Raw genomic sequence first — 24,277 nt, forward strand, 5'->3', positions numbered from 1 at the left:
AGTATTAATTACTGATATCAAGATTGTAACCGTGTATTTAAAAGTTGAAAACGCAAATAATATTAAATGATTTGGTGAGCGCTAAAAGATTTACTGTGATCTACTATGGTCCCATAAGGTAGAAATAGCGTATTTTCTGCACATTTCTTTCAAAATATACTCGGTATATTGTTTTCGACATTTATTCACCCCTTTTTGGTATGTTTAACAATTGTATTGATAGTGGTAAATCTTATTTGGGAGTAAGAGTGCGTCTTTAATGTAAACTGTTTTATGAGGAAAATCAAGGCGCAAATCCGTGAATACGTGCATAGTTTGTGAAAAAAACAACAACAAAAAACAACGTTACTGGATGGCTAGCGGTTTTGTGTTACTTTTATTTAAAGAAGTTATGATCAAAATAAAGTCAAACAGAAAAAGGACAACGCGAAGTACTTGAAATTGGCATCGACAAATAAAGTATTTGAATAGCAAATCAATATAGTATATTAAGATGATGTAAGATCTACGTGTTTTGAAACATGGATGACAACGCTCTTATCTGTATATTATAATCACTTCAAATATTGTTTTGCTGTATTGTGTAAATATTATATATAATGTTTTATGTAAATATTGTGCTAATAATGCACCTGTCAACTGTAACCACGCCCCCCCCCCCACAGGTCCGGGTTTATACCGAGGATAGCCGGGGAAATGGTCCGTGTTTTACCTTCCAGGTGGCCCCGCAGTGTCGGGTGAATTGCGGTTGTTTTGTCTTCGCGTCAAAATAGCGGGGAATGGGCCTTATCTAAGGTCTCTGGGGTGCGGGGGCATTTGGCGGGGATTTTACCAGGAGTTCGTCTCCTCAGGGCGGGGATCTTACCAGGGCTTGGCTGGACCGAAAGTCGAAGTCCCCGCTATTCTCCGGACATGTTGATGCCGTGGCTACAATTGACTAGTGCATTATTTATATCACATGTTTGTGTTCTGGTCCGGAAAATCCGACCATAAGGCACGCGCGGTAAGCCGGACACGAGGATTGCACGACAGTAAAGTTTTGAATGTCCAATGACAGATGTCGTGCCACCAAGATATTAATGTTTTGAATGTCCAATGACAGATGTCGGGCCAGCAACCTATTAAAGTTTTGACTGTCCAATGACAGATGTCGTGCTACCAAGCTATTAAAGTTTTGAATGTCCAATGACAGATGTCGTGCCACCAAGCTATTAAAGTTTTGAATGTCCAATGACAGATGTCGTGCCAGCAAGCTATTAAAGCTTTGAATGTCCAATGACAGATGTCGTGGCACCACAACATTAAAGTTTTGAATGTTCAATGACAGATGTTGTGCCACCACTACATTAAAGTTTTGAATGTCCAATGACAGATGTCGGGCCAGCAAGCTATTAAAGTTTTGAATGTCCAATGACAGATGTCGTGGCACCACTACATTGAAGTTTTGAATGTCCAATGACAGATGTCGTGCCACCACTACATTAAAGTTTTGAATGTCCAATGACAGATGTCGTGCCAGCAAGCTATTAAAGTTTTGAATGTCCAATGACAGATGTCGTGGCACCACTACATTAAAGTTTTGAATGTTCAATGACAGATGTCGTGTGACCACTACATTAAAGTTTTGAATGTTCAATGACAGATGTCGTGCCACCACTACATTAATGTTTTGAATGTTCAATGACAGATGTCGTGCCACCACTACATTAAAGTTTTGAATGTCCAATGACAGATGTCGTGACACCACTACATTAAAGTTTTGAATGTCCAATGACAGATGTCGTGGCACCACTACATTAAAGTTTTGAATGTCCAATGACAGATGTCGTGGCACCACTACATTAAAGTTTTGAATGTCCAATGACAGATGTCGTGCCACCACTACATTAAAGTTTTGAATGTCCAATGACAGATGTCGTGCCACCACTACATTTAGGTTTTGAATGTCCAATGACCGATATCGTGCCACCACTACATTAAAGTTTTAAATGTCCAATGACCGAAGTCGTGTGACCACTACATTAAAGTTTTGAATGTCCAATGACAGATGTCGTGGCACCACTACATTAACGTTTTAAATGTCCAATGACAGATGCCGTGTGACCACTACATTAGGGTTTTGAATGTCCAATGACAGATGTCGTGGCACCGCTACATTAAAGTTTTGAATGTCCAATGACAGATGTCGTGGCACCACTACATTAACGTTTTAAATGTCCAATGACATATGCCGTGTGACCACTATATTAGGGTGTTGAATGTCCAATGACAGATGTCGTGGCACCGCTACATTAAAGTTTTGAATGTCCAATGACAGATGTCGTGGCACCACTACATTAACGTTTTAAATGTCCAATGACAGATGCCGTGTGACCACTACATTAGGGTTTTGAATGTCCAATGACAGATGTCGTGGCACCACTACATTAACGTTTTGAATGTCCAATGACAGATGTCGTGTGACCACTACATTAGGGTTTTGAATGTCCAATGACAGATGTCGTGGCACCACTACATTAAAGTTTTGAATGTCCAATGACAGATGTCGTGGCACCACTACATTAACGTTTTGAATGTCCAATGACCGATATCGTGTCAACACTACATTAAAGTTTTGAATGTCCAATGACCGAAGTCGTGTGACCACTACATTAAAGTTTTAAATGTCCAATGACAGATGTCGTACCACCACTACATTAAAGTTTTGAATGTTCAATGACAGATGTCGTGCCGCCACTACATTAAAGTTTTGAATGTCCAATGACAGATGTCGGGCCAGCAAGCTATTAAAGTTTTGAATGTCCAATGACAGATGTCGTGGCACCACTACATTGAAGTTTTGAATGTTCAATGACAGGTGTCGTGCCACCACTACATTAAAGTTTTGAATGTCCAATGACAGATGTCGTGCCAGCAAGCTATTAAAGTTTTGAATGTCCAATGACAGATGTCGTGGCACCACTACATTAAAGTTTTGAATGTTCAATGACAGATGTCGTGTGACCACTACATTAAAGTTTTGAATGTTCAATGACAGATGTCGTGCCACCACTACATTAAAGTTTTGAATGTTCAATGACAGATGTCGTGCCACCACTACATTAAAGTTTTGAATGTCCAATGACAGATGTCGTGACACCACTACATTAAAGTTTTGAATGTCCAATGACAGATGTCGTGGCACCACTACATTAAAGTTTTGAATGTCCAATGACAGATGTCGTGGCACCACTACATTAAAGTTTTGAATGTCCAATGACAGATGTCGTGGCACCACTACATTAAAGTTTTGAATGTCCAATGACAGATGTCGTGTGACCACTACATTAAAGTTTTGAATGTTCAATGACAGATGTCGTGCCACCACTACATTAATGTTTTGAATGTTCAATGACAGATGTCGCGCCACCACTACATTAAAGTTTTGAATGTCCAATGACAGATGTCGTGACACCACTACATTAAAGTTTTGAATGTCCAATGACAGATGTCGTGGCACCACTACATTAAAGTTTTGAATGTCCAATGACAGATGTCGTGGCAGCACTACATTAAAGTTTTGAATGTCCAATGACAGATGTCGTGCCACCACTACATTAAAGTTTTGAATGTCCAATGACAGATGTCGTGCCACCACTACATTTAGGTTTTGAATGTCCAATGACCGATATCGTGCCACCACTACATTAAAGTTTTAAATGTCCAATGACCGAAGTCGTGTGACCACTACATTAAAGTTTTGAATGTCCAATGACAGATGTCGTGGCACCACTACATTAACGTTTTAAATGTCCAATGACAGATGCCGTGTGACCACTACATTAGGGTTTTGAATGTCCAATGACAGATGTCGTGGCACCGCTACATTAAAGTTTTGAATGTCCAATGACAGATGTCGTGGCACCACTACATTAACGTTTTAAATGTCCAATGACATATGCCGTGTGACCACTATATTAGGGTGTTGAATGTCCAATGACAGATGTCGTGGCACCGCTACATTAAAGTTTTGAATGTCCAATGACAGATGTCGTGGCACCACTACATTAACGTTTTAAATGTCCAATGACAGATGCCGTGTGACCACTACATTAGGGTTTTGAATGTCCAATGACAGATGTCGTGGCACCACTACATTAACGTTTTAAATGTCCAATGACAGATGTCGTGTGACCACTACATTAGGGTTTTGAATGTCCAATGACAGATGTCGTGGCACCACTACATTAAAGTTTTAAATGTCCAATGACAGATGTCGTGGCACCACTACATTAACGTTTTGAATGTCCAATGACCGATATCGTGTCAACACTACATTAAAGTTTTGAATGTCCAATGACCGAAGTCGTGTGACCACTACATTAAAGTTTTAAATGTCCAATGACAGATGTCGTACCACCACTACATTAAAGTTTTGAATGTTCAATGACAGATGTCGTGCCGCCACTACATTAAAGTTTTGAATGTCCAATGACAGATGTCGGGCCAGCAAGCTATTAAAGTTTTGAATGTCCAATGACAGATGTCGTGGCACCACTACATTGAAGTTTTGAATGTTCAATGACAGGTGTCGTGCCACCACTACATTAAAGTTTTGAATGTCCAATGACAGATGTCGTGCCAGCAAGCTATTAAAGTTTTGAATGTCCAATGACAGATGTCGTGGCACCACTACATTAAAGTTTTGAATGTTCAATGACAGATGTCGTGTGACCACTACATTAAAGTTTTGAATGTTCAATGACAGATGTCGTGCCACCACTACATTAATGTTTTGAATGTTCAATGACAGATGTCGTGCCACCACTACATTAAAGTTTTGAATGTCCAATGACAGATGTCGTGACACCACTACATTAAAGTTTTGAATGTCCAATGACAGATGTCGTGGCACCACTACATTAAAGTTTTGAATGTCCAATGACAGATGTCGTGGCACCACTACATTAAAGTTTTGAATGTCCAATGACAGATGTCGTGCCACCACTACATTAAAGTTTTGAATGTCCAATGACAGATGTCGTGCCACCACTACATTTAGGTTTTGAATGTCCAATGACCGATATCGTGCCACCACTACATTAAAGTTTTAAATGTCCAATGACCGAAGTCGTGTGACCACTACATTAAAGTTTTGAATGTCCAATGACAGATGTCGTGGCACCACTACATTAACGTTTTAAATGTCCAATGACAGATGCCGTGTGACCACTACATTAGGGTTTTGAATGTCCAATGACAGATGTCGTGGCACCACTACATTAAAGTTTTGAATGTCCAATGACAGATGTCGTGGCACCACTACATTAACGTTTTAAATGTCCAATGACAGATGCCGTGTGACCACTACATTAGGGTTTTGAATGTCCAATGACAGATGTCGTGGCACCGCTATATTAAAGTTTTGAATGTCCAATGACAGATGTCGTGGCACCACTACATTAAAGTTTTAAATGTCCAATGACAGATGCCGTGTGACCACTACATTAGGGTTTTGAATGTCCAATGACAGATGTCGTGGCACCACTACATTAACGTTTTAAATGTCCAATGACAGATGTCGTGTGGCCACTACATTAGGGTTTTGAATGTCCAATGACAGATGTCGTGGCACCACTACATTAAAGTTTTAAATGTCCAATGACAGATGTCGTGGCACCACTACATTAACGTTTTGAATGTCCAATGACCGATATCGTGTCAACACTACATTAAATTTTTGAATGTCCAATGACCGAAGTCGTGTGACCACTACATTAAAGTTTTAAATGTCCAATGACAGATGTCGTACCACCACTACATTAAAGTTTTGAATGTTCAATGACAGATGTCGTGGCACCACTACATTAAAGTTTTAAATGTCCAATGACAGATGTCGTATCACCACTACATTAGGGTTTTGAATGTCCAATGACAGATGTCGTGGCACCACTACATTAAAGTTTTGAATGTCCAATGACAGATGTCGTGGCACCACTACATTAAAGTTTTAAATGTCCAATGACAGATGTCGTATCACCACTACATTAGGGTTTTGAATGTCCAATGACAGATGTCGTGGCACCACTACATTAAAGTTTTGAATGTCCAATGACAGATGTCGTGGCACCACTACATTAAAGTTTTGAATGTCCAATGACAGATGTCGTGCCACCACTACATTAAAGTTTTGAATGTCCAATGACAGATGTCGTGCCACCACTACATTAAAGTTTTAAATGTCCAATGACAGATGTCGTGGCACCACTACATTAACGTTTTAAATGTCCAATGACAGATGTCGTGGCACCACTACATTAACGTTTTAAATGTCCAATGACAGATGTCGTGGCACCACTACATTAAAGTTTTAAATGTCCAATGACAGATGTCGTGGCACCACTACATTAAAGTTTTGAATGTCCAATGACAGATGTCGTGGCACCACTACATTAAAGTTTTGAATGTCCAATGACAGATGTCGTGGCACCACTACATTAAAGTTTTGAATGTCCAATGACAGATGTCGTGCCACCACTACATTAAAGTTTTGAATGTCCAATGACAGATGTCGTGCCACCACTACATTAAAGTTTTGAATGTCCAATGACAGATGTCGTGGCACCACTACATTAATGTTTTGAATGTCCAATGACAGATGTCGTGGCACCACTACATTAAAGTTTTGAATGTCCAATGACAGATGTCGTCCCACCACTACATTAAAGTTTTGAATGTCCAATGACAGATGTCGTGCCACCACTACATTAAAGTTTTGAATGTCCAATGACAGATGTCGTGGCACCACTACATTAAAGTTTTAAATGTCCAATGACAGATGTCGTGGCACCACTACATTAACGTTTTAAATGTCCAATGACAGATGTCGTGGCACCACTACATTAACGTTTTGAATGTCCAATGACAGATGTCGTGCCACCACTACATTAAAGTTTTGAATGTCCAATGACAGATGTCGTGCCACCACTACATTAAAGTTTTGAATGTCCAATGACAGATGTCGTGCCACCACTACATTAAAGTTTTGAATGTTCAATGACAGATGTCGTGGCACCGCTTTATTGAAGTTTAAAATGTCCAATGACAGATGTCGTGGCACCACTACATTAAAGTTTTGAATGTCCAATGACAGATGTCGTGTCACCACTACATTAAAGTTTTGAATGTCCAATGACCGATGTCGTGTCACCAAGATTCTGCATGTCCAATGACCGATGTCGTGCCATCACTACATTAAAGTTTTGAATGTCCAATGTCCGATGTCATGCAGCCACGACAATCAAGGTTTGAATGTCCAATGTCATGCCACTTCGAAAGTCATGAATAAAAAATCCAATGTGCAATGTCGTGCAACCACGTCTGTCATGTTTTGAATGTCCAATGTGTAATGTCGTGACACTACGTCAGTCCTAATTTGAATGTCCAATGTCTAATGTTGTGCAACCACGTCAGTCATGTTTTGAATGTCCAATGTGTAATGTCGTGCAACCACGTCAGTCATGTTTTGAATGTCCAATGTGCAATGTCGTGCAACCACGTCAGTCATGTTTTGAATGTCCAATGTGCAATGTCGTGCAACCACGTCAGTCATGTTTTGAATGTCCAATGTGCAATGTCGTGCAACCACTTCAGCCCTGTTTTGAATGTCCAAAGTGCAATGTCGTACAACCACATCAGTCCTGTTTTGAATGTCCAATGTCCAATGGTGTGCAATTACGCCAGTCATGTTTTGAATGTCCAATGTCAAATGTCGTGGTACTACGACAGTCATGTTTTGAATGTCCAATGTCAAATGTCGTGACACTACGACAGTCATGTTTTGAATGTCCAATGTGCAATGTCGTGCAACCACGTCAGTCATGTTTTGAATGTCCAATGTCTAATGATGTGCAACCACGTCAGTCATGTTTTGAATGTCCAATGTCAAATGTCGTGATACTACGACAGTCATGTTTTGAATGTCCAATGTGCAATGTCGTGACACTACGACAGTCATATTTTGAATGTCCAATGTGCAATGTTGTGCAACCACGTCAGTCATGTTTTGAATGTCCAATGTGTAATGTCGTGACACTACGACAGTCATGTTTTGAATGTCCAATGTCAAATGTCGTGATACTACGACAGTCATGTTTTGAATGTCCAATGTGCAATGTCGTGACACTACGACAGTCATGTTTTGAATGTCCAATGTCAAATGTTGTGCAACCACGTCAGTCATGTTTTGAATGTCCAATGTGTAATGTCGTGACACTACGACAGTCATGTTTTGAATGTCCAATGTGCAATGTTGTGCAACCACGACAGTCATGTTTTGAATGTCCAATGTCAAATGTTGTGCAACCACGACAGTCATGTTTTGAATGTCCAATGTCAAATGTCGTGATACTACGACAGTCATGTTTTGAATGTCCAATGTGCAATGTTGTGATACTACGACAGTCATGTTTTGAATGTCCAATGTCAAATGTTGTGCAACCACGACAGTCATGTTTTGAATGTCCAATGTCAAATGTCGTGATACTACGACAGTCATGTTTTGAATGTCAAATGTGTAATGTCGTGACACTACGACAGTCATGTTTTGAATGTCCAATGTGCAATGTTGTGCAACCACGACAGTCATGTTTTGAATGTCCAATGTCTAATGATGTGCAACCACGTCAGTCATGTTTTGAATGTCCAATGTCAAATGTCGTGATACTAAGACAGTCATGTTTTGAATGTCCAATGTGCAATGTCGTGACACTACGACAGTCATGTTTTGAATGTCCAATGTGCAATGTCGTGACACTACGACAGTCATGTTTTGAATGTCCAATGTGCAATGTTGTGCAACTACGACAGTCATGTTTTGAATGTCCAATGTGCAATGTTGTGCAACCACGTCAGTCATGTTTTGAATGTCCAATGTGCAATGTTGTGCAACCACGACAGTCATGTTTTGAATGTCCAATGTGCAATGTTGTGCAACCACGACAGTCATGTTTTGAATGTCCAATGTCAAATGTCGTGACACTACGACAGTCATGTTTTGAATGTCCAATGTGCAATGTCGTGCAACCACGACAGTCATGTTTTGAATGTCCAATGTGCAATGTTGTGCAACCACGACAGTCATGTTTTGAATGTCCAATGTGCAATGTTGTGCAACCACGTCAGTCATGTTTTGAATGTCCAATGTCAAATGTTGTGCAACCACGACAGTCATGTTTTGAATGTCCAATGTCAAATGTTGTGCAACCACGACAGTCATGTTTTGAATGTCCAATGTGCAATGTTGTGCAACCACGTCAGTCATGTTTTGAATGTCCAATGTGCAATGTTGTGCAACCACGACAGTCATGTTTTGAATGTCCAATGTCAAATGTCGTGCAACCACGTCAGTCATGTTTTGAATGTCCAATGTGCAATGTCGTGACACTACGTCAGTCATGTTTTGAATGTCCAATGTGCAATGTCGTGACACTACGACAGTCATGTTTTGAATGTCCAATGTGCAATGTCGTGACACTACGACAGTCATGTTTTGAATGTCCAATGTGCAATGTTGTGCAACCACGACAGTCATGTTTTGAATGTCCAATGTGCAATGTCGTGACACTACGTCAGTCATGTTTTGAATGTCCAATGTGCAATGTCGTGACACTACGACAGTCATGTTTTGAATGTCCAATGTGCAATGTTGTGCAACCACGACAGTCATGTTTTGAATGTCCAATGTGCAATGTTGTGCAACCACGACAGTCATGTTTTGAATGTCCAATGTCAAATGTTGTGCAACCACGTCAGTCATGTTTTGAATGTCCAATGTCAAATGTCGTGCAACCACGTCAGTCATGTTTTGAATGTCCAATGTCAAATGTCGTGATACTACGACAGTCATGTTTTGAATGTCCAATGTGCAATGTCGTGCAACCACTTCAGCCCTGTTTTGAATGTCCAAAGTGCAATGTCGTACAACCACATCAGTCCTGTTTTGAATGTCCAATGTCCAATGGTGTGCAATTACGCCAGTCATGTTTTGAATGTCCAATGTCAAATGTCGTGATACTACGACAGTCATGTTTTGAATGTCCAATGTGCAATGTTGTGCAACCACGACAGTCATGTTTTGAATGTCCAATGTGCAATGTCGTGACACTACGTCAGTCATGTTTTGAATGTCCAATGTGCAATGTCGTGCAACCACGTCAGTCATGTTTTGAATGTCCAATGTGCAATGTCGTGCAACCACGACAGTCATGTTTTGAATGTCCAATGTGCAATGTTGTGCAACCACGACAGTCATGTTTTGAATGTCCAATGTGCAATGTCGTGCAACCACGTCAGTCATGTTTTGAATGTCCAATGTGCAATGTCGTGCAACCACGTCAGTCATGTTTTGAATGTCCAATGTGCAATGTTGTGCAACCACGACAGTCATGTTTTGAATGTCCAATGTGCAATGTTGTGCAACCACGACAGTCATGTTTTGAATGTCCAATGTCAAATGTTGTGCAACCACGTCAGTCATGTTTTGAATGTCCAATGTCAAATGTCGTGATACTACGTCAGTCATGTTTTGAATGTCCAATGTCAAATGTTGTGCAACCACGTCAGTCATGTTTTGAATGTCCAATGTCAAATGTCGTGATACTACGTCAGTCATGTTTTGAATGTCCAATGTCAAATGTCGTGATACTACGTCAGTCATGTTTTGAATGTCCAATGTCAAATGTTGTGCAACCACGTCAGTCATGTTTTGAATGTCCAATGTGCAATGTTGTGCAACCACGTCAGTCATGTTTTGAATGTCCAATGTCAAATGTCGTGATACTACGTCAGTCATGTTTTGAATGTCCAATGTCAAATGTTGTGCAACCACGTCAGTCATGTTTTGAATGTCCAATGTGCAATGTTGTGCAACCACGACAGTCATGTTTTGAATGTCCAATGTGCAATGTCGCGACACTACGACAGTCATGTTTTGAATGTCCAATGTGCAATGTTGTGCAACCACGACAGTCATGTTTTGAATGTCCAATGTGCAATGTCGTGCAACCACGACAGTCATGTTTTGAATGTCCAATGTGCAATGTTGTGCAACCACGTCAGTCATGTTTTGAATGTCCAATGTGCAATGTTGTGCAACCACGACAGTCATGTTTTGAATGTCCAATGTCAAATGTCGTGCAACCACGTCAGTCATGTTTTGAATGTCCAATGTCAAATGTCGTGATACTACGACAGTCATGTTTTGAATGTCCAATGTCAAATGTCGTGACACTACGACAGTCATGTTTTGAATGTCCAATGTGCAATGTTGTGCAACCACGACAGTCATGTTTTGAATGTCCAATGTCAAATGTCGTGCAACCACGACAGTCATGTTTTGAATGTCCAATGTGCAATGTTGTGCAACCACGTCAGTCATGTTTTGAATGTCCAATGTGCAATGTTGTGCAACCACGACAGTCATGTTTTGAATGTCCAATGTGCAATGTCGTGACACTACGTCAGTCATGTTTTGAATGTCCAATGTGCAATGTTGTGCAACCACGTCAGTCATGTTTTGAATGTCCAATGTGCAATGTTGTGCAACCACGACAGTCATGTTTTGAATGTCCAATGTCAAATGTCGTGCAACCACGTCAGTCATGTTTTGAATGTCCAATGTCAAATGTCGTGATACTACGACAGTCATGTTTTGAATGTCCAATGTGCAATGTCGTGCAACCACTTCAGCCCTGTTTTGAATGTCCAAAGTGCAATGTCGTACAACCACATCAGTCCTGTTTTGAATGTCCAATGTCCAATGGTGTGCAATTACGCCAGTCATGTTTTGAATGTCCAATGTCAAATGTCGTGATACTACGACAGTCATGTTTTGAATGTCCAATGTCAAATGTCGTGACACTACGACAGTCATGTTTTGAATGTCCAATGTGCAATGTCTTGCAACCACGTCATTCCTGTTTTGAATGTCAAATGTCCAATGTCGGGCAACTACGTCAGTCCTATTTTGAATGTCCATTGTCCAATATTTTGACATTACGGTCTTCATTAAGAATTTCCTATGTCGTCCCAGAAGGGCATTCATTTTTTAATGTCAATAGATGTGCCAGCACTTGTTTCATTTTAAGTGTTTAATGCTTAACGTTGTGCAAGCTTTCATCTTTTGAATGTCGAATGCCAAATGTTGAGCTCAACAACACTTAGCTCAACGACATTAAGCGACCCCCTGGCTTTTAAATATTGTACTGAAAATACTTAATTTAGCTAAGTGTGTTACTACCGGGTTTAAAACATACGTGCATCAAAAAATACATATCGGAACATTATCCATCTGCCCTTCTTGACTTAAAAATATAGGATTTCATACAAAATGTTATCAATGACATTACATAAAAGTTGCGTGGCTTTATTAAAAAGGGCATGACGTTTTACATCCTCAGCAGTCAGAAATATAACGTTAGCATGACAAACTAGACCCAAACACCTCCCAGCCCACTCTTCCTCCCACCCCACCCCTCGCCCCCTCCCCGATCTTACCCACGGGCAAAGATAATAATGCACCAGTTTGCAAAAAAAATAATACATTTTTACTATATTTTGTTTAGCTGAGGTTGGAGAAAGGGCATTTTCCATGGCCACTGGCCATTGGTAAACCTTGCTTCCACAAAACACCCTACCCTCGGGTCGGGATGTACGTACCTTACACTCTCGGCCATGGAAGTACTTATAACCATCTCGCCGTCTGCACAGACATTAAACGTTATTTTAGTTAATTACTTTTCAAAAATATTTCTGTGCTACTCCGATGTCATTTTGAAATAAAGAAGTTTTAGCGGTTGTTTACAGCGTAATGCATTAAAGAGATCAGATGACATTATCATACATATTGCACTGATGGAAATGATTTATGCGTGTTAAGTTTATCTTGACAAGATCACTTCCTTACCCTCAGCTAAACAGGCCACGAAAACAGGTCATCTTACTTCCTACTTAAGCTTTGATAACGATTACAATCTTACGTCTTGACTGCATTGACAAATGATAAGAGTGCACTTAATCTAGAACATAAAGAAAGGTTGCATTGATTGAGAGAGGGATAATTTAAAAGGTTTCAACATTGACAATATAGTCAGCAAAATGCTTGTATTATGCATTTATATAAACTACATTGTTTATGGTGACGTATTTGCTTTTTCTCCCACAAAAAAAAATGCGATCATTTTTTAGAACCAAGAACACTGTGGACCAAACACTAACGCTCGTCTGTTGTTGTTGTTGTTGTTCTTGATGCTGTTGCTGTTGTTGTTGATGTTTAAAAGTATTTATGCGAGAGTAATATGACTTGCTTCACTTGGTTGTATGATCTATAGCAACACGTGTACCAGGTTTCAAGTGAATATTTCTAACGAGGTTTTAAGTTATGTATTTGCATTGCATGCAGTAAAATAACTTAAGCTGACATTTTCCAAGGTTAGAGCGGTCTCAAATTTCTTCTTATACTTAAATGTGAAAATTGTTATTTCGAACATTACATTTGGTCGAGTGTTCTTCAATACCTGGGAAACTGGAGTCTAATAAAAAAAACACCAATCATAACTTAGCTTCATTTGATAATGCGGAATAAAATAACGTGAACAGGAAGAGAATTACCTTGCAAAATATTGCGCGTTATTAGTTTGACACCATTAAAAGGTATCTATTTCCAGTCTCAGGTTGTGCCTTGTTAAAACACATGACCGTGTTGGATCTGTTACATTTTATTTGATTATCTTTTCAATATCAACAGTTTCATTTCATACTTTTAACCGATAAGCGGACTGGCGTGCTGTGCCTGTATTTCTGCAATAGAACGGCAAATTAGAACTTTTAAACTTCGATCAGCATTCAAACAATTACAATTGGGCTGATTGTTCAAAACTTTGTTAATGTAAACAACGTCGTTAACGTCATTTAAATAGTTACTGCTCTGGAAGCTTCACAGATTCCCTTATGCTCTGCAGTATTTCTAACAAGATTTGAGACAACTGTTGAAGCTGTACTTGTTTTACAGAAATAAATGAGCATAAAATATAAAAAAATCACTGTTAAACGTTAACAGTGATGTTATTAATCAAGTTAATAACTCTCACGAAGTGCTGAACATTCGGCCCAATTTGGTTACTTTCACAAATTGGCAGAACTAAATGTAAAGTAGCTAATAATTTGCTACACAGCTGAACCCCGGTGGCTCGAACTCGCTTCCCTCAATTTCCTCGTTGGCTCGAACTGGATGTAAAGGATCGATTTGTTTCTTATAAACATGTACGCATTACCACTTGGCCCGATTTTCCCGAGGCTCGAGGATATTGTTAATACACATGTGTATAAACACCATATAATATGATGCATTTGTTTTTAATTGTAATGCATAATCATGTTTACCTCATCTGACTTTAATGATTACTAAAATTTAAAAAAAACAACAAACAAAATTATTTGTTCGCATCAACCCATATTTGCGCCTAAGTCTTATTAATGCCATGTTTTACACTCAATCCAATGGTATTCACATTTTACATGCAAAGACTATAAGTATCTTCCATGGCCGAGAGTGTAAGATAGGTTCATTCCGACCCGAGCGTAGGTTGTTTTGCGGAAACGAGGTTTACCGAGTGATCAAATAGTTCTAATGAGAGTGAAGCATTATTTCTTGAAAGGTGCGTGAAAACTGTTTTATGGTGACATTTGAAGCGAGAAATCATTTATTAGCTTTCTAAATATTGCCACAAGACAAGGTTTCCATGATGCTACAGACGACAGTCTTTAACAATGGAGGTAATTACAATGTGATGACCATAAAAAAGGAGTTCCATACGGGCATTTTATCTTCGCCCGTGGGCAAGATATTTTTTTTTAGCATAGTTAAATTATAGGATCTACTTATCTGAGGTGGGAGAAAACATTTTCCCGACCATTGCTCTACATGTACACAGGACGGTGCTTTAAAATGGACTCTTCTATTTAAAATCAGTATGCGTAACTTAATGCACCAGTCAATTGTTACCACGGTCGCCCAGGTCCGGGGGTATACAGGGGATAGCCGGTGAAATGGGCCGTGACTTTACCTCCAAGGTGGCCCCGCGTGCCGGGTGAATGTGGTGGTTTTGTCTTCGTGCCAAAAAAAGTGGGCAATAGGCCTTACCTAGGGTCCTTGGGTGCGGCGGGCATCCAGGGGGATTATACCAGCAGTTCGTCCGAGCAGTGCGAGGATTTTACCCGGGCTTGGCTGAACCGAAAGTCAAAGTCCCCGCTATTCCTCGGACCTGGGGGGGGGCGTGGTTACAATTGACTGGTGCATAATACTAACTGTATTCGCAGATGAAAGGGTTTTGTTGTCCCGTATCCCCAAGCAGGCCCGGTTGTCCGCATATGACGTCATCCCATTTTCCATAGTATGGAGCATATGGGACCAACAATACGCAGTTTTCGTTCCAATGGCTGGCAAGGTTACCATAGCGATCGCTGAAGAAGTTCTGGTATATCACGTGATCTCCTTCGAAATAATTGATTTGCATTGATTGGCAAACAAAAAATAACCAAAAGGGAGTTAACTCATGGTGACGTAATCAAATTTAGCTTGGGTACGGTACACCACACAAGACCGTCGTTAGAATACAGCAACTAGTTTACAATACAACATACCTGAAATCCACTCGAAGTGTTCCTCGGCATGGAGGTCGTGTAAGCCTGTCCAGCAAGCGTGGTCAAACTGCAGTGACTTGATCCACTGATAAACAAATGTCTGCAATAGAAAAAGAGAGGATAGAAATGAAATGCAAGGATGAAAAAAATGGGTGCAAAACTGAAGGGAGACGCTAAACAGCGTATGTATACCACGTGATAAATACGTCATAAATGCTACGTCGGAAGGCAATATTTTCCTTCAAATGAAAACTTAAATCAAAGATACTAATGTTTTGACAGTGATCCATCAGGCGGCCGTTTTGTGACAGGAATTCTTTCTGATTTAAATATTTATTACATGGGTAATATTACACACCAGACATCGTTGTTAAAACAGCGTCAACAATAATGACCACTACACCAATACTGGATATTTTATTACGTGGACGTTTTGTCTGCTGCCACTATTACGTCCTAACTAAGTATTTGTGCAGACACCATTGCATAGGTTAGAGTTTATTCAGTAATTTATTCATGAATAAGTGACTTAAAGCTGCACACATATTTACCCTGATGACAACCTTACCTTTTTTATTTTTTGTCTTGAGATGAACCATTGTTTTTCGTAAATATCTAACAACCAGTGACATAAGACTAGTGACAAAATATATGATCGCAGTTTTTTTTTCATATTCACGTTCGAAAATGAATGTTTTATAGCTAAAAGCATTACTAACGCTTTAATAAAAATGCACAAAACATCAAGTTTTGATCATAATTAATATGAAAACCTGCGATCTGAATTTTTGTCAGCAGTCTTATATCACTGGTATCCATGCATCTTCGTAAAAATTGGCTGGTTCCAAGACAACAAATAAAAAAGTGGTCAAAACATTCAATCTATGAGAGTGCAGCTTTAAGGGAACATAAGAGAGGAGAAATGAACCTGGCTAATTCCTTGGTTGGGACAAATGTTTCACTATGTGTCACCATGTATCCAATCAATACCAATCAATTCATTTGAATGTGCAAACAATCCAAAAGATAACCTGAGGACAATTCATTAACTTTTCATACAATTGACTGCCGGTTATCTTTGCTTATCAAAAATCACACCTGTATGCTTGTTTGTACTGAGGGAACTTACTAAACATTGATGACATGTGCACAATATTATATTTTTTTCTACGTTCGACCTAAGAATAATATAAACTACATCATTATGCACCAGTCAATTCTAAGCACGACCCCCCCCCCCCCACCGGTCCGGGTCCCGGGGATAGTTGGTGATATGGGCCGTGTTTTGCCTACCAGGTGGCCCCGTAGTGCCGAGTGCCTGCGATGGCTTTGTGTTCGCGCCGAAAATAGCGGGGAATAGGCCGTACCTAGATGTCCCAGGGGTGCGGGGGGCATTTAGCTGGGATTTTACTAGCAGTGTCCCCGCTAGCCGGAGATTTTACCCAGGATTGGCTGGACCGAAAGTCGAAGTCCCCGCTATTCACCGGACCTGGGATGGTGGTTACAACTGACTGGTGCATAAATCCTTACCTGGAGCCCAGTACTATCAATGTGTACTAGATGACCGCCTTTTGCCCGACAATCGTTCTCAGCTTTTGCCCATATAGCTCGGATAGGGACAATCTCATAGCAATACCCCCCGTATTGTTGCAGTGCGCCTTGGTCTTCCCGGGTGTATTGGTGGAGTATAGCGGGGCAAAGATTAGTATTGCCTGAAATGAAGCATTTTAAGGGACTGTTTTATTATATTATTTTCGGTGAATTTTCAAAACAAACGTAAGCGCGCACAGAGCTGAGATTCAATTTCAGCTACGTCATCAGGATATAGTTGCATCCAATTTTGAGTGCTTTTCTGTACGATGGCACAGAAGTAATATGTATATTTTGTAAAAAAAAAATTAATCTCGTGCGCACGACATACTAAGTCGTTCACACAAGATAACATGTGGTACGCACGAGATTATTAAGACGTGCGCAGGACATAATTAGCCAATCAGAAAACACTTTATATACATCAATGTTAAAGTGTATTCTGGCTTATTATCTCGTGCGCACTACTAAGTAAATACGTGCGCACGACATAGTAACTCGTGTGCACGATGGAATTATCTCGTGCGCACAACTTAGTATCTCGTGCACACGACTTAGTATGTCTTGAGGTTAACAAAAACACATACACAGAACACCTCTGTGCCACCGTATTTCTGAGAAGCTACAGTTGACTGCTTTTTAATATCATTTAAATCTTATAGTCGTGATTTCCTATAGTAAATATGGTATGTGGTCGTGTAAAGTTTATGCAATAAATTAGTTTTCACATATATTTAGGTAAATTTAAAAGTGTATTGATGGTATTTAGCTGGACATATGAAAGGATGTGCTTAATTTGATATTGACACCATAAGTTAAATGAGTCCATGTCAACTAACAGAATCTTCGATTAGGCAACCCAAAGCCATTACGAATGGCACATATAAAACGTGTGATTTATGTTATACTTGCGTTGAAATTGAGTTTAAATTTACACATGGTTGATCATGAAGCAGTAATGTCTTACAACTGCAACTTTTAATTGGGCGGGTAGCTACAAGTAGCGGGTCAGGTTTGCATATACCTCAATATGATGAACACAGGTTTGTCATCTCTATAATTGAGAAATCATTTTGACAAGGGGGACAACTTATTTAAATCTATATTGTCATCCCTTCTACCAGATTTGTCTACCGTAAGTAACGCTTGGTGGTGCGGAGGTCGTTGTTACTAGACGCAACGGCGTGTTGTTGCTGAATATTGGCATAAAAGTAGTAGCTGTCACCCTTGCTGTTGTTGCTGCTGCTGTTGTTACCGTTTCTTGAGGAGTTGTCGAGGTTGCGATTGTTGTAGTAGGTGTTGTGGGAGTGGTAGTGGTAGTCGGTGTCGTAGTCGGTTTTCTTGTAGAAGTCGTTGTCGAAATTGAAGTTGTTGTCCTTGTTGTTGCTATTGGTGTTGTTGAACTAGTTGTTGGTTTCGGTGTTGTTGGTGGTTGTGTTGTTATCACTGTTAATAAAAAGGATAGAGGTACTTATACTGGTTTAAATGTTGCGATGTTACAAATATTTTCTGTTAAAATATATATCCAGTAATAAAAATACAGAAGTTGTATTAAATGGAGAAATGGCCGTAAATGAGAAAGTGACAAATCTCTTCTTCATTTTAATGGCACATCGTGTACGCATATACTAAAAACTCGCTATGTCGAACTCTATTATCTCGATGGTCCGGTTTGTCAATGTGCTTTTTTCGAATATTTTGGGTTTGTTAAGACATGTTTTGTATTTCGGTTATATCGAATGTTCGTTATCTCAAAATATTTCCTGAGGTCCCAACGAGTTCGATATAACGAGTGTTGACTGTATATTTAAGCAATAACTAAATTGTGCTTTTTTTCTGGAGTTGAAATACATCAACTTAATCTAAAATCTCTTTACGTCTGTCTGTATCCGGTTTAACTCCAGGGCAAACCTGCTCTTCAACCTGTCCACCCATTTCTACGTAGCCCAGCTAAAAAGAGACAACAACATCAACATCATCATCACCAGCACCACAACCAACAACATCATCATCATCATCATTATCATCATCATCATCATCATCATCATCATCATCATCATCATCATCATCTTCAACAACAACAACAACTACCTCAACTACCTCATCGTCATCATCATCATCATCATCATCATCATCATCATCATCATCATCATCATCATCATCATCATCATCATCATCATCATCATCATCAACAACAAATACAACAACAACATCATCATCAACAACAACAACAACAACAACAACATCGACAACCTCTTCGTCATTATTATCATCCTCATCATCACCATCATCATCATCACCAGCAGCAGCACCAACAACAACAACAACATCAACAACATCATCATCATCATCATCATCATCACTCATCATGCAACGGCAAGGATGATGTCAATAGGTAATGAAATCAATTGAAATTGAAAAGTTTGTTTACTAAAATAACATTAAAGAAAAATATATACTAATGCACTAAATGGTGACAACACATAATTAGCTGATATAACAATTAAAAAAACACACACAAAAAACAACAACCGTTAACCTGATGTTCGAATGCGATTGTCTTCCAGCCTGCAGGGACAGCAGGGGCGGCGCTAACCACGGGTTTGCAGTCAAATTCGTACATATAGCCAATAGCAGCATCTTGAGCTGTCGCCTGATGTTTACAATTTTGACATTTCATAACTTTTTTTTTAAATCGCACGATTTCAAATTCCAAATACTTTTAATCTTATTCAGCGCTACGTTTTAAATGAGATCTAAATACTTACGGAACGAAAGTACGTGTATTAATGAAAATGTATTCTGTCTAATAAACTGAAAAAGCAACATCGTATTAGATACTTTTTTTTCTTCTAAATGTTTTCTATATCTGTTTACAAACTACTCTGCCCTTTTTAACTAGACCTTTTTCATCCATGACATTTTCATCAATTGACAATTCGTTTTTCAGAATCGCCACACAGTTAAGTATCACTTCTTACACCGTCAAGTATGTCGATTCGGTCGAATTGAGGTCTTTAAAGGGACTATACACCATTATGCGCTATGTTTAAAGGGGTGAACTCAGCTGAAACAGCGACGAAATATTCTTTTCATCATGTAAAATGATGTATTATCGGCCTCAAACTAGTTCGTACTGATACTTCTAGGAAATACGGTATTTGCCGATTTATGGACCACCTGGTGTCTAGTCCCTTTAATGTTCATTATGAAATATACATGAAAGATAGGAACTCACTGAACTATGAACGGGTAGCTCGATATTGTAGTTACACAAACAGGAATAGTCGGCTCCACATTTGGTGACGAGGATGAGAAACACTGCCAGACACCTCCATTTGTTTAAAGCCATCTTCAATTTGATATAGAGTCATCATACAAACAAACATATTATTATTTGGTACGGTAGAATGGTCTTAATATACGTTTAAATCTGCCGAAGAAATGTATTTGAGGCAAAATAATGTTAACTACATGTTATTTTGCATTAAATAACACAGAAAATGGAGTTTTAAAAAGACATATAACAAATGTAATCTTAATTATAATACACATATACAGTTGTGCTATTTCGTAGATTTGCGACATACATATAAAAACAACAACATTGACATCATAAAGTGGTCATTTGGAATGTGTCATTATCGGTACGAATCAAGGCTTCATTGTTTATAGATTTTACAACTATTATTTTTAAACATTAATTATATTTTCGTTAATTCTAATAGACACAAATTTCAGCGTAATCTATAAGATGTAAAAAAAATCAAAAAATCGGTTTAAGATAAAATCATTTTATGTCCCTCGTCTGCTCGTCATCACAAACGATTACAACATCGCTTGTGAATGTGCCACTCGTACAAATGTTTTTATCATGTGTTCAGTATCTCGATGTTACGCAGAAATCCTTAAATGAACAACGCGTATTGCTACTAAGGAAACCATATACACAAGAAAAGACATTTACGTCGTGTTTAACTAAATGAAACTCATTTGTTGTATACCGGAATTTAAAGGGACTGTACTCCGTATGATGAAATAGAGAAAAAAAAGGAAAGAAAATTGTCGAAAACTGACATAAACTTGGTATCGATGTGTACAATGCATTGAAACTTACTAACTGAAGTACCACATAGTTAACAATTAATTTATTTTCGCAATTTTTTCGTATGTTTCCATTAAAAAAGAGTACTAGGTATGTCTACCTAGTAGAATTTATTCCTTATGCGTGATTTGCTAGTCGATGTTATCACGTGATATTACCAAGTTAGCTTTATAGCTTAAATATTCCAACTGTTTAGAGTAAAGCTTCGTAGCACAGTGGATACAACACTGGACTGCAATTTTGGTGAAACCGGTCCGAATCCGGTTTCCGACTCCATTTTTTTACATTTTGTCATTTTTTTACAATAATGAAATCAAAGAGTAAAACATTTTATTAAATAATTGTGCTGAGATTCTTTACAGAATTACAGTTTTGGTGCCAATCTGGTGTACAGTCCCTTTAAAATTGCAGAACGTTCAACTTTTCCCCAAATCTTCGGTTCCGCACAGGAAACAATACAGAATATGAGCCTATTGTTCAGAACTTTGTTAAAGTTAACAACGTTGTTAACGGTATCGGTGTTAAAAGTGAACTAGTTTAGTGTGTGCTGATATATTTCAATAAAACAAACACAATCGAAACCGTTGTCTCAAATCTGGCAAGAATATTGCAGATTACAAGTATGTCAATGGAACTCGCAGAGCAGTAAACCTTTAAAAGTTAACAACAATGACGTTATCACCTTAGTTAACGTTAACAAGATTCTGAACACCCCCCTCCCCCCAATATATTCAAATACAGTGTTCAAATTATTATCAGTTATTTCTAACAATTTTGCGTGTTACATATTTACTTACATTTAAACTGAAAACATGTAGCAACTTCCAATTCTCTTATCATATTATCATACAAAGACGAGCTGTAAAAGTTTCAAGTTTGTGAGGTCTAATTTTCGCGTCCAATTGTTTTGACCAATGGCGACACAGTTTAAAATAACTCTTCGTGACTCCAGCTGTCGTGTAAGCTTATTTATACTCGCGCTCAGGTCTTGACCATTCGACGAGTGCTCCGATAAGATTGCTAATCATTTTATAATTTTGGAGCATAGTGCATAGAACTACCCTGGTTCATTAACGTGCACCAGTCTATAGCACTGTCACACGTGACTCCCGAAAGACGATGAGTATTTGTTAGTGTTGGAGCGGGGAATCGAATCTGTGACCCCATGATTGACAGTCAAGTGTGTAACCACTAAACCACGGATCCGCCACATCGTCACTCCATGATGTTATATCACCATACATCGCTTGATAGTTGCTCGAATTACATCGATGTACAAATATATGGGTTTGATTTAAACATATTTTATTCAACATATCTAATATACATATAATACACGTTAAATATAATTTAAGTATTTGCATAAATATATTGAATCGGATTGAAACGAAAGCATAGCTTATAAAGTTTCTCTCCGTGAGAACTAAGTTACACGTTATGCAGAATACTGAGAAGGTTAGACAATTTCGATTACATGTATATATGTTGTTAATGAAAACATGCAGAATATTAACTTAAGAGAACGAAAGAATGCGTTTGAATTTGTGTATAAAATGATGATTTCGGTAACAAAAAGAAGAAAAGAGAGCATGGATGAAAACAAAAGTAGACAGAGTGAGAATATATGTAAGTTTGATGATAGTTATATTGATGATAGTTGGGTACCTATACCGTTTGATAGAAAGGGTCAAGTCTGGGAATATAGCATAATCAGAAGCGTTTCGAGTTTTGTAAGAAGTTATGAACAAAACAGAAGATTTTTTAGTTGCTCTCGATGTGAAGGGTTGGATCACCATTGAGAATGTTATCAATTTGTCGAATATCCGTATACATACAATTTATAGGTTTATTGTTTACTGTTTTATTGTTTACTGCAACATAATCCGGGCCTGCAGCTTAATCTAAATTAGCAGCTCAATACCAGTTGTCATTTGGTACGTTTAACCATTATGATTTTTTTAATACAATGGTCTCCCCGATATTGACATTTGGTTCAGAAATTTGGGGTTTCAATGAATGTAATGAGATTGAAAAAGGACAGCCTTTCTTTTGTAAATATGTTCTCGGAGTTAAGAGTTATGTAAATGGCTTAAGGTGAATGTGTTAGATTACCAATGTTCAATATTTAATTATTTATATATCTCAAAATGTGTAAAGTATTGGTGCAAAGTATTACAAATGCCTGAAAGTAGATTATTAGAAATGCATGTATTATGATAAAAAAATCTGGATAGTTAAGGTAGGCGTACATTGCCAACTTATATCAAAGACATATTGTTTTCACATGGTTTTGGATATGCTTGGATTGCCCAGGATGTTGGAGATATAAATATGTTTATGTATCATTTTAAAACAAGAATTGATGATTGTTATAGACAAACATGGCTTGATGATGTAAATACTTCCTCACGTTGTGATACTTACATTATAGCGTGTATTATGGTCTGGAGGCATTTTATTGAATACAATTTCGTTAGGTAAAATACATGTGAATCGATCCCGTACCAGTACGCTTGATCAATGTGACTTTAAAGTAAGCCATCCATCATTAAGATACAAAGATATGTTGAGGGCATTTAATATTATTTCTTAGTGTGATTTGTATTTATTTACCATTTATAATTATTTTTTGTGCACGGACTACGTTTTTTAATCATACCGAAAAGACGCTACTATGATGATATGATATACAAAAGGATGGTAATTGAAGGCCTAGTTTAAGCTTTCTATAAGTGACACCCCCACCTACCCCCCCAACCCCCTCACCCCCCCAAAAAAAACAAAAAAAACAACAACGTGTATTTGTACACAACCTCTGTTAATTGATCTTCATCTTATTGCCTAATTGGCTTATCAGATCTCCTATCTGAGTATCCTGCTGTGCAGTTTTCAATGTTTTATTTT

At 38.6% G+C, this 24,277-nt stretch overlaps 1 protein-coding gene across 1 annotated transcript; it reads right to left on the bottom strand.

Annotated features, from left to right (window-relative positions):
- Positions 1-13,738: 13,738 nt before the first annotated feature.
- LOC128245419 (uncharacterized) lies at positions 13,739-22,196 on the bottom strand. Its single transcript, XM_052963558.1, has 9 exons — positions 22,171-22,196; positions 20,507-20,620; positions 19,808-19,921; positions 19,146-19,218; positions 18,403-18,714; positions 17,209-17,390; positions 15,679-15,778; positions 15,344-15,529; positions 13,739-13,836 (listed from the first exon to the last, which is right to left on the bottom strand). The coding sequence occupies exons 2-9, from the start codon at positions 20,618-20,620 to the stop codon at positions 13,799-13,801; spliced, it is 1,119 nt and encodes a 372-aa protein (XP_052819518.1). The 5' UTR covers positions 22,171-22,196; the 3' UTR covers positions 13,739-13,798.
- Between the last annotated feature and the right edge of the window lie 2,081 nt (positions 22,197-24,277).

The sequence above is a fragment of the Mya arenaria genome, chromosome 9 (assembly GCF_026914265.1).
Source record: "Mya arenaria isolate MELC-2E11 chromosome 9, ASM2691426v1".
In the NCBI taxonomy this organism is placed as follows: Eukaryota; Metazoa; Mollusca; class Bivalvia; order Myida; family Myidae; genus Mya; species Mya arenaria.

Excerpts from the sequence above, each read along its gene's own strand:
- LOC128245419 (XM_052963558.1), bottom strand. The coding sequence starts at position 20,620 with ATGGCTTTAAACAAATGGAGGTGTCTGGCAGTGTTTCTCATCCTCGTC. Across the intron at positions 19,922-20,506 it reads AGCTACCCGTTCATAGTTCA|GCGACAGCTCAAGATGCTGC; the intron begins GTGAGTTCCTAT and ends TGTAAACATCAG. Across the intron at positions 19,219-19,807 it reads CAATCGCATTCGAACATCAG|CTGGGCTACGTAGAAATGGG; the intron begins GTTAACGGTTGT and ends GTCTCTTTTTAG.